Below are 10850 nucleotides of genomic sequence, written 5' to 3' on the forward strand. Positions count from 1 at the left end.
AGTAACTTATTACTTTCAAATGACAGTAACTTTAGCAGTCACTGATCACGTTGACTTGTAGTCATTGAAGTGGTCAGAGACCACAAGTTGATCAAGCATTTGACGTCATATATTTGTGAATCTACAACTGGACACCCCTCCAAAAGGAAAAGGATGGAATTCCCCCTCTCACTGAGCGGCGCTGGTCCTCTCACCGGAGCGCTGGAACGACCTGGTGATGTACCTCTGGAGGAGGGAGGCTGGCGCTTCAAAGAGCCACGTCTGGAAGGATCCCGCCGAGAGACCCTTTAATGGCGTTAAAGGCGTCCCATGAATAATCGATCAACCCTCATCTAAAGAGATTCCAGCTGCAGGGCCGTGTATTCACAGCTAATTGTTGTTCAAGCAGTGATACTCGCGCTTTCCTGCCCTGAAAGTCTTCATCATGTCTGTCACCAGTCCTCCCGACCGCGTCCTCCAGGTTTCCTCCCTCAGCCGTCATCTCTTCTCGTTGCTCGTCAGATCCTCATCCGTCACAGAACTCCTGTACCATTACACTGAAGTACTGCAGATGAAGTTTGAGAGTACATGAGAGGAAAATGGCCTGCTTTTTGGGCGGTGTTGCTTTAAGCTGATGTCTGCCGCCGCTTCGGCTTCAGGATCATCTGGAAACGTTGTGTTCTGCTGATTGTTGGGAGGCGCAAACGGGCCCGGGTCCCGGAGCAGTGTGGGGTGACGGACAACGGGGACGAGCTGCAGACGCGTGTGAACCGTGAGGAATCACCTGAGCTCTGATGACATGGGCGGGGAGGAAGGGCTTGGCGACTGGCCCTCGCTGCCTCCGCCAGAGACGCATGGTGGTAGCTGAGAATAACAGCTTTGACAGAGAGACGATTCAAAGCTCTCAGCCTGGGGGGAGGCGGGTTTTGCGGTGATGGGCTCTTGTTTCCTGGTTGTTGTATGACGACAGTTAGCAATTGTGTAGAAACATAGACAGAAGTTTATGAGCCCTGCTCAGTTGGATCTGCTGCCGCTCCGGTTTTTGGTGAAGGACGTGCATTCAAGACCCCCACCCCCCTGTCCACTTGTTAGCTCTTGCTCCTGTTGGTTGGTACGAGGCCTGCACCACACCAAGACAACCCTCACATCTGCTGTGAGACACACACGCCAGTGGTCAGCTCTCACCGGTAGCTTTCCAGTATATAAATGTCACACCTCAAGTGAGATGAATTTAATGTGCTCTGTCATCACTGCAGGACTCACACACACTTGCTCAGCCTCCCTCTGCGTCGGTGTCCAATTACTAAGCAGGTGCACCTGAGCAGGTCTTTCAGAAAAGGTCGTCCTTTATGTCAAGAGTGTGTTTGTGTTTGTGATTTAATTCCTGAGTGTGTACGTGTGTGTGTTGTGTACCTGCTGCCCTCAATTTTCAGCATCCATCTCCTACCATCTGTCGGTATAATTTACCCTAAAGTCAAGTAACTACTTGAAGACAGTTGCTGCCCAGATTCTCTCTCTCTCTCTCTCTCTCTCACACACACACACACACACACACACACACACCCCTCAGTCATAGGAACGCACTTGCTTTCGTGCTCAGCCACATCAAATATGTCGATTTCAACCTCGGTAATTGGGAGCCTGAATCGAGCCGAGTCTTTCTCCACCAGCCTCTTGAATCAGCCGCCAGTCATGCTGTTGTCCCTCCATTAGCGCAGGGAGCTGTGGGTGTTTGTTTTTTAGATGGTATTAATAAAGATGACGCTCACATGGCAGGAGAATGTGATTAATGGCTGCGGCTGCTGCTGCTGCTGGCTGCTGCTGCTGCTGCTGCTGCTGCTGGCTGCTGCTGCTGCTGCTGCTGCTGCTGCTGCTGCTGCTGCTGCTGCTGGCTGCTGCTGCTGGCTGCTGCTGCTGCTGCTGCTGCTGCTGCTGCTGCGGCGGCGGCTGCTGCGGCCACACGCACAGCTGCGCCGCTCTGGCGTCGGCCCGGCTCGCTCAGCTCAGAGAGGTCACTGCAGGCACGGGGAGAGCAAACCTCCCAGATTGAGAATCACGTTGTGTATCGCATGTATGTGAGGAAATTCTGTGATTTGACTGGGATTCGGTTCATAATTCCTTTCTCCTTTGCCCACTGGCTGATTTTCATCAGAGCTGAGATGTTTTAATTCATGGTTATGGGGAGATGTTTTCTTAGGGAACAGCTATGTAGATGCTGCTTGAGCATCAGCCGCATCCCAACTTCAGAATTCCTCTTTCTTTCAAAGATGAGCATTTAAAAAAAAAAAAGAAGTGCCACTGATGATTTTTCTCCAAGGAAAAGTTGTGTTTGCTCCTCTACCAGCTGGTTTGACTAGTCGGACTGGTTTGGTTGGGTTTGGCTGCTGACTGACACGTGGTTCTTTCAGTCACTATTTCGTGAGTGTGCCCGTCCTCCATCCGTCCCAACAGAGGACTTCCCAGATGGTTCTGTGCCACAAACCGTCTGCTGCTTCAACGTTGCTGTGATTCTGTCTGCAACCGCAGGGAAATTGAATTTGCTCCTCTGCTAAGTTTCATTTTCACGCCTGCCACCTCTTGCGTGGGTTTTCTCATCCGTCCATCTGTCTGTCCCTCTCCATCTGCACATACGCATCCTCCGCCTCTCTCGGAGTCTCACTGATGCATTTAGGGACAGCAAGATGATCTCGAAATGAAACTTTAGGAATTTGTACAGATTTATGTGAAAGCACACGAAGTGATCATGATCGCACCTCCCTGGTGCACAGCTCTGTGTTTGATATAAAAACAGTCGTTGGGACGGTGAGAGCTAGCAGGCTAGCGGCAGTGCATTAGCATCAAGGTGCAATGAAGCTGTTGAGCTCACTTCACTGATACGCAGACTAGCGGCTCGGCGCTCATACAGTCTACGTACCGCAATCAGCTCTGGATCCCAGAGGAGCGATGAGCCCTCGCCATGTCGGCACACGATGACAACAGGACGGGAAAATGGTTTAAGGCTCACACGAGAGAGCAGGAGTGCTTCAGCTAAAGGTCACTGCTGCGGCGGGTAGCAGAGGTGATGGCGAGGCAATGAAGACGTCACGCTTTGGCTGTCGTAGTGACATTTTCAGATGACAGGAGTTTTCTCTGCTGTTTCTGGTGCTACTCGTTCAGCTGAGGGTATATCCTTGAAACAGTGTTTTCATTGTTGACTGCTGTTTTCCAAAGGTCATCATCTCTGGGTCATTTAGCGTAAAAACAGCCTCGAATGCGCTGTGTCATCGTTCAGTGTTTAGAATGTCACAATCAGAGAAACGCACAGAGACGATCATCTGTTTAGAAGCAACCCGCGAGCTTGTTGTAGCAACGATTTTAGGCTCCTTCAGCCTCAGTTTATGAAGCATTTACCCAAAAGTAAATTGATGCTTTGATAGAAGCGGCCTATATAGTACCATTCATCATCCCTCCATGTTCTCCCTCTTCTCCTGTTGAGGGTGGTGGGGGTGGAGCCTATCCCAGCAGCCTTCCCCCTGGACAGGTCACCAGTCCATGGCAGGGCCAACACATAGAGACAGACAACCATTGGCTCTCCCAGCCACGCCTACGGTCAATTTAGAGTCTGGATTAACCTGGTCCCTCTTGATGTCTTTGGACTGTGGAGGAAGCTGGAGTACCAGAGAGAACCCAGCAGGAACAGGGAGAACATGGAGACTCACCCAGAAAGACCCCGTGCTGCAGCCGGGGCTCCACCCACAACCTTCTTGCTGGGGGGCCACAGTGAGGACCACTGCTCCACCGTGGCCGCCCCTGTGTAGTACATTAACTACATTTATGAACAACTGAGAAACAAATCTTCACTAATTTGAAAGAAGTTCATCTCCTTTGAAAACAGCTTAATCCATTTTTTTTATTTAGAAGAAATACTTTATGTTGTGGGCTGCACGGTGGAGCAGTGGTCCTCACTGTGGCCTCACAGCAAGAAGGTTCCGGGTTCAGGGATCTTTCTGTGTGAGTCTCCATGTTCTCCCTGTTCCTGCGTGGGTTCTCTCTGGTACTCCGGCTTCCTCCCACAGTCCAAAGACATCAAGAGGGGACGAGACTGATTGATTCTCTAAATTGACCGTAGGTATGAATGTGAGTGTGAATGGTTGTTCGTCTCTCTATGTTGGCCCTGCGATGGACTGGCGACCTGTCCAGGGTGAACCCCGCCTCTCGCCCTTTGACGCTGGGATAGGCTCCAGCCCCCCGAGACCCTTAATGTGTAGGAATAAGCGGAAGATGACGATGGATGGATGACAGAAACTCCTGTTACTGGTAATTCTTGAAAAGCATTACAACATAAACACTTTGATTTGAGCTAAAAAGTAAAAAAACTAAATATGATTCGGTGCTGCTGTGAACATGTGGTTAAAGCCTGGTGGCTCAGCTGACGTGTCAGCAGGTTGTTTCCATGAAGTGGAGGTGATATAAAGCTTTTTAGCTCAAATCAAAGTCTTGCTGGGTTCCTGGGCACACGGACGCGTGGAGAGGCGGGAGCATCAGGGGAGGAGCGGAAGTGACTGGTCATCTTGTGAGTCTTCTTTCACCTGGGTTAGGGTTGTTTCTCTGAATCATGGCGCTGGACTGATGCAGGACTGGTGCACGAATAAAATATGTTAGAGTTCAAATAAAACAGGCCCTTTTCAAATCATAATTTATCGATGAGTTTTCACGAGCAAAGAAATCTGAAGGTCACGTCATGAAAAACTCACCCTCAGTGTCCCGCTCACAGCACTGACAGGACCCCCCCCCCCCCCCCCCCCCCACCTGAGCCGAGCTCCTTCTGGAATATCACCACGTCCTGGTTAGGGGTCAATATCGATGCCATTGTCCATTCTGCCTATCAGTCCAATTCCTTATCAATTCTCTTATTGATTCCTGAGTGGCTCGTTAAGACGCAACAAAGCAGTTCTTCTGCACCAAAAGCAACACTTCTTTTTACTCTGGCAGGGCGCCAGCGTGCTAATGCAGGATATTTAATGTCAACGTTAGCGTCGTCGACAGAGGCGCGTTTGGCCAGCGCCGGTACACGGGCGGTCACACACATGACACTCTTGTCAACACCGTGACAAAGGCTTCTGCGTGTTGCTGGTATTCCCACCTTTGCATGATGTCACAGCGTTGCACTGATTGCATATGGCAGCACTGTCGACGCGTTTAGTGAAATGGAGCCAGACTTTAGACCACTTCCTCCTCTCCGTGATGCTGCTGAAGTTGGTGGGTACGGACGTGATGCTGCTGCCTCGTGTCCTCTGATGTCACAGAGTGTGAAGCAGAATCTCTGGAAAAATGGAAAAAGTCATGCAAGGACGTGAGAGAATCGTTAGGAAGAACTGGTAACGTTGGAGGAGTACGGTTGTGATGGAGCTGGTTAGCTGGAGCCGGTTCTGACTCAGAACCAGGTATCGATCCCCATCCTAGTCCTGGTTGCTGTCGATCTGTAATTAAACTGTTTGTGTTGGCACCTCTGGACAGACAGAGACATCTGTCAAACACGGCTTGTGAAGAAGTGCATGAGGGTCTCATCAGGCCACAAGGAAAGGAATGAATTGCAGTACGCATCATCATCATTGCACTGGCGTTATTTCCCTGGAGTCGCTCGTTTAGCTCAGCTCCATCCAAAATAACACAGATAAACATGTTCATCACGCCCAGGCAGCACTTCTCAGCGTCATCTGTCAGGAGCAGCACGGCACCGGCTGGATTTCACAGCACACACAACGTTTTATTTTGGAAAGTCATGACTCATAATGTCAACATTCATCACGACCACGGCGTGGTCCTGGGCCGGAGGAGTCGGGGTCTGAATCCGTCGGACCGGTTTGCTGTTGTTGTGTGGTTGTGGCTGCAGGCTCCATGTACGTGGCTGGCTCTTTCTGCATCCTGGAGCCATGAGGAAAGAATTCAGGAGGGAGAAAATATGCCTCGGCTTGCTTTTTTTATCAAATAGTCTGCAATAAAACCAGCCAATTTTATTTAACAGCAACAGCTTCTTCTTCTTCTTCATCTCCATTTCCATGCATGCAGCGATCCTGCTAGTCTGGGCTTCAGCACCGTCTCTGGCAGCGGAGGAAATAATCGCCTGCACGGACGTTGATGCAGACCAGCTCCAACTTGAGCGCTGCCATGTTTATGTGAGCCAGCACTGCCATCTGCTGGCACACTGTTGAACCACAATTTGTACTTTACCGCCTTAAATTGCAATTCAGCGCAATGACATGAATTAACCAGAGCAAGAAGGTTACATCATCCCCTCACAACGCCTCAGCGCCTGCGTGATTGGCTGAGTGAGAGCTGGGCTGGTGTCCCGGCCCTGACCTGGACCTTGGGCGCCGTGGTGGGTGGTGTTCCTCCTCCTCGTGGTCAGGTAGAGGCCCAGCATGATGAGTGCAGCCGCCACACCTGCCGCGCTCACGCTGATCAGCACCTGCGTGATCACACACTCACCATCAGGGGAATTCTCGCTGCATCGCTCGTTTAAGCCGCAGTGCATCATGTTTTCATCGAAACTAACATCCAGTTGTCAATCTGTTTTCCACACGACATGACGTTTGTTCATGTGTTGACACGCAGCAGCTCTATGGCCACTGCTGGCTACTTCCTGTTAGCCCTCTGCTGATTTAAACAGAGATGTTGTGTGGCTCTCCTAGACTGCCTGATGTCATCTGGCCAAACGGATCAAATCCTGCCAGTAAGACGAGTTGTTCTGAGGGGGTCGTGTGACACTGACAACTTATCTACTGTTTCACAGCCAGGACAGTACCAGTGGGGCGGGTCATGCCCCGTACCAGTGCTTCCAGTTCGTCCTGCTGTATTTGAAATGTGTCATGAGAAAACTGACATTCAGCTAACATTCATAAAAAAGAAAATGTATAAAGGTTCTTCTTCTTGTCCCGTGTTTGATCAGAGTTGTAAATAAAGGTTTGGAGTCGCTGCAGGAAAAGTTCACCTGACGAGGAAATACCAGCTCCCCTGTTAATCATTAATCAATGATGAATTTGATCAATAACTCATTAATTCAGAAAACCAGGGAGTGTCCAATAGAAAACCAATATAATATAAACAAAACAAACGAGGTGTCATCCACCACATCACCTACCACGTAAGGAAGACTGGTGGTGTAGTCCTGCAGGACAGGGTCCGTCTGGTTCTGCTGGGTCCACCCCCACCGGGCCTCAGCATGGTCATAGTCCAGATTGAGGAAGTCAGCTGGCAGAACCCGGAGGCCCCAGTAAACCTGCTTCACCCGGCGGAAAACTGCGTTCTGCACATCGCAGCGATATGTTCCTGTTGGTACAACGCTGGTGAGCTGACGGCGTTTCTGGTCGTTCATTCGGGACCTTTTTTATGCTGTGTCATGTCAGAATACAAATGTGTGCGTTCACCTGCGTTCTCCTCCCTGACCGGGTCAAAAATCACTCGCTCCAGCTGAGGAGCCCTCCAGCGAGCAAAGAGGGAGTCATCAGAGCTTATCACCCCCCGGGCGTAGCGCCAGGATATCCTGAGGCGTGAAAGATAAGGACACCTTCACGTTATGGGTGATGAAGCACTCAACGTTTCCCTCACAGCTGCTGGCGTGGCGGCAGAGGTCACTTCTGTCCGTGTCGTTTTTATCTCATCAACTTAAAACTAAACCATGTCAGCGAGTATGAAAGTACGGAGGCCTGGAGTGGCCAGAGGGAGACAAACAACACTGTGTGGGCACTGACAGAACATTTTGTGGCCAAAAGATGTGACTTTTTAAAAAAAAAGAGCACTGAGAATGGAGTGAGTTGTGTGTGGTGGAATGAATCAACTGAACTGAACTGACATTATTTAGTCTCAAACTAAAATGTGGGAATGATTTCTATCTTGTGCCCTCATAATGAAGACACGGAGGGAACACGTGTAAATATGTGCTTGTCCTCTTCAGGGCCACTTGAGCGTGTAGCTACTTGTCCTCACCTCCAGGAGAACCTCCCCACCACCCTCATGACTTCTCCCAGACAGTCCAGCTCCACTCTCTGTCCCTCGGTCGCCGTGACGGTGCTCAGTCCACACCGCGTCGCCTCCTGACACGTCACCCTCCGTACGTGACACCGCTCCAGCTCCTCACACACAAGCAGATGAAGAAGATCACTAAAGCCAGAGCTCCTTTTGCCCGACACCCCTTTGTGTTCAGCGTTTCCACCGTACCTCGTCTTCACCTCCGACGCCGTCCTCCATCGCCATCTGCCCATCTTTCACTAAACACAGAGTTTGAGTTTTTAGTCCCAGACCACATGTGGCGCTGCAGGGGGAGCTGTCCACCATCACCTCCAGCTGCACCTCCTCATCCGGGTCAGCAGAGGTCAGGGGATGCAGGAGGAAGAGGAGGAGGAAGGGGAGGACGACTACCTGCTGCATTTGGCACTAAAGCTGCAGGAAACAAAGGAAATGTCCCTTCAGTCAAATGTAACTTTACTCCACCTCACGAGTCCTGATTGCCTGTCAGTGCATCCACCTGAAGGTCCCAGGGGGTCAAGTGTTTATTCACTAAAAATAACCGACTCATTCGATCCCATCTGTTTTCTTTACTTAAAATCATTGTAAATAAGCTCCTACTCATTTGTACTAAATATTGTTTTCATTCAACTGTGGGTGACGGCAGCACGATGGCTGCAACCAAACCACCGCAGGACCCTGAAACAAAGTGAAAGCGCTGCGACATCTTGCACGCCATCAACAACACAGCTAATGTGACGGGGAACTGTCCTCTGTTTAAGGCCACCGTCGTACCGTTTTGGTCCACTCGCGTGTTGAAGTCCCGTCAGTGGCTCGATGTTGTGATGACGCTCCTTCACCCGGTCAAGAGGGTTTTCCTTTAATGTGTCACTCTGAGATCAGGGTGGCGTGGCTCAGGAGGTGGAGTGGCTGTCTGGTAACTGGAGGGTCACTGGTTTGATTCTGAAGATCTGAACCCCTGAAGGACGAGCAGCACCTTGCACGGCGGCTCCGCCAGTGGTGAGTGAACAAGGCCCCGCTGAGTTGAGTCCATCTCAGTCTGTGCAGAATGAAATGCATTCCTGCATGGGGCGCAAGTTGTGATGGTTGTGCACTGGGAAAGCCCCTTGATGACATCACAGGGTCCACACATGGCGCTCGCCGCAGGACAGAAGACCAAGCAACTGGCTGATGGCGGGATTTTCCATTTTAGTTGCAATTTGAAGAACCTTGCTGTGACCTCTCTTTGATCCCTGGAGGCCACAGGACATCAAAGCAACTCAGGCAGGAACCCGGCTGTCATCTCAGTGGTCCTGACAGGAACATCAGAGAATCTGGAGTCTGCTGAGGAACGTCTCCAGGTCTAGGGAGTCTTGGCAGAAGCGCCACCTTCATGTGGGGTTGGAGCAGGAGAGCCGGAGGCCTGGACTCCAGCAGACAGAAGCTGCCGCCGCCGAAAACTGCAACCTTTGTTGGCAGAACTTGATAGACTCACAAATCCATTTCATCGTTTCAGTTCTGAACGTTCTGCTGTCAGAACTCTTTTCTTTTTTTGCGCCGTGGGAAAGTTCTGCTCTCAGATCTGTTTTGTTCGACCGCCGGCGTGCGTGTTTCTGGACTGAGACGCAAACCTGTTTGGCTGGCGACTACAAAAGTTGATTTTTTAGAAGATTTTAATTTGCAAGCAAAACTCTATTTGGAAAAAAAATGTTGAAATAAATTGGAGGTAATTTGACCTGTGAATGCAGAAGATAAATTTATCTTGTGGAGCCAGTTTTGTTTTATTGCACATTAAAGACAAAAAAATGAATATTCACGATATTGAGATGTATAAATACTTGGGAACTTTGACTGTAAAATCCGGTTTGATAGCGAGTCCATCATCAATCCAGGTCCACCGGCTGAAGCCCAGCTGCCGCTGTTATTTATTTAGTATCTTTTATTCTTCTTGTATTGAAACCCTTCAACTTCAGTGGTTGAACCACCAACGGCCCGGGCGGCACCAGCGTTCGCTGCAGGCTCCTTGGGGATCAGGCAGTGATGGAGGAGAACGGGATCGGCCAACCTCCTCCTGCTCCGTCTCAGGAATTCCCTCTGAGGAGAACCAGCCGTTACCGCAGCGGAGAGGATGTTGGTGCGCCAGTGTTGCCGGGGAAACTCATCCCAGTCCACTGAGCGCTAAAGTCACAGGAGGAGGTGGAAGCCGTTCCACTCCTGTTCTGAGCAGGTTTCCCCCACAGCGCCACCTGTCGAGCTGCTGACACCAAACGTGGCAGAGGTTCGAACTGAGGTGGACTCAAACTGGAGCCACGTTCATGTTAATTGAGCAACTTTTGCCGTGGCACACAGCACTTCCTGCTCCGACTCCCAAGTTGTTTTGGTTAGAACTTTTGCATTTCAGGGAAAAATATTTTAGTGATATTTGCCATGTTGCAGGGGGAAACAAATTCTGGCCAGAAATGGGTGTGGCCTCTTCAGCCAACAGTAGATGTAGGAAGTAAAATTTTACATTATAGGTGGGAGCTTCTTGTATTCATGCGGAAAAAAACCCTTTTTCTTAGATTCGCTGCCGAGTGGTGGCGCGCGCAGCTCCTCCCATTGGTGTGGATGCTGCACGATTGCATGCATCGATGGGGAAAAAATAAACACATGAAATACAGATTTCTACTGCTGGCACTGGGAAGGAAGGTTCTTTGCGTGCTTTGGTCTCTGGTCCCACAAGATCAGACCCAAACACCGGATTTGTTTCCGTTTGACCCAGGAACCTCTTCAGAGCTTCAGTCCAACAGGCAGGATTTCCAAATACTGAAAACGCTGCATCATCACAAAACTACCGCCATTCACAGCCACTAGAGAGCCAAGAACAAAGACAACCTACGAAACAATGA

General features: G+C 50.2%; 1 protein-coding gene across 8 annotated transcripts in view; it reads right to left on the reverse strand.

The window, feature by feature from the left end:
* The window catches only part of tmem81 (transmembrane protein 81), a 28624-nt gene extending 19215 nt beyond the window's left edge, over nucleotides 1-9409 (reverse strand). For 2 of the 8 annotated variants that reach the window (XR_015117820.1, XM_086213088.1), the window contains exons 1-5: nucleotides 8758-9409; nucleotides 8176-8397; nucleotides 7945-8090; nucleotides 7386-7501; nucleotides 7100-7287 (exon numbers count right to left, since the gene is read on the reverse strand). Coding sequence is in view for 7 of the 8 variants with exons in the window: in XM_086213088.1 (XP_086069214.1) it covers nucleotides 7100-7287; nucleotides 7386-7501; nucleotides 7945-8090; nucleotides 8176-8385 (660 nt within the window). In the remaining variant the exon portion in view is untranslated. The other 6 variants (XM_086213090.1, XM_086213092.1, XM_086213089.1 and 3 more) reach the window with 6 other exon arrangements.
* Between the last annotated feature and the right edge of the window lie 1441 nt (nucleotides 9410-10850).

This window comes from Aulostomus chinensis, chromosome 9, assembly GCF_037954235.1.
Source record: "Aulostomus chinensis isolate RoL2024-O1b breed Wild chromosome 9, RoL_Achi_v1.0, whole genome shotgun sequence".
Classification (NCBI taxonomy): Eukaryota; Metazoa; Chordata; class Actinopteri; order Syngnathiformes; family Aulostomidae; genus Aulostomus; species Aulostomus chinensis.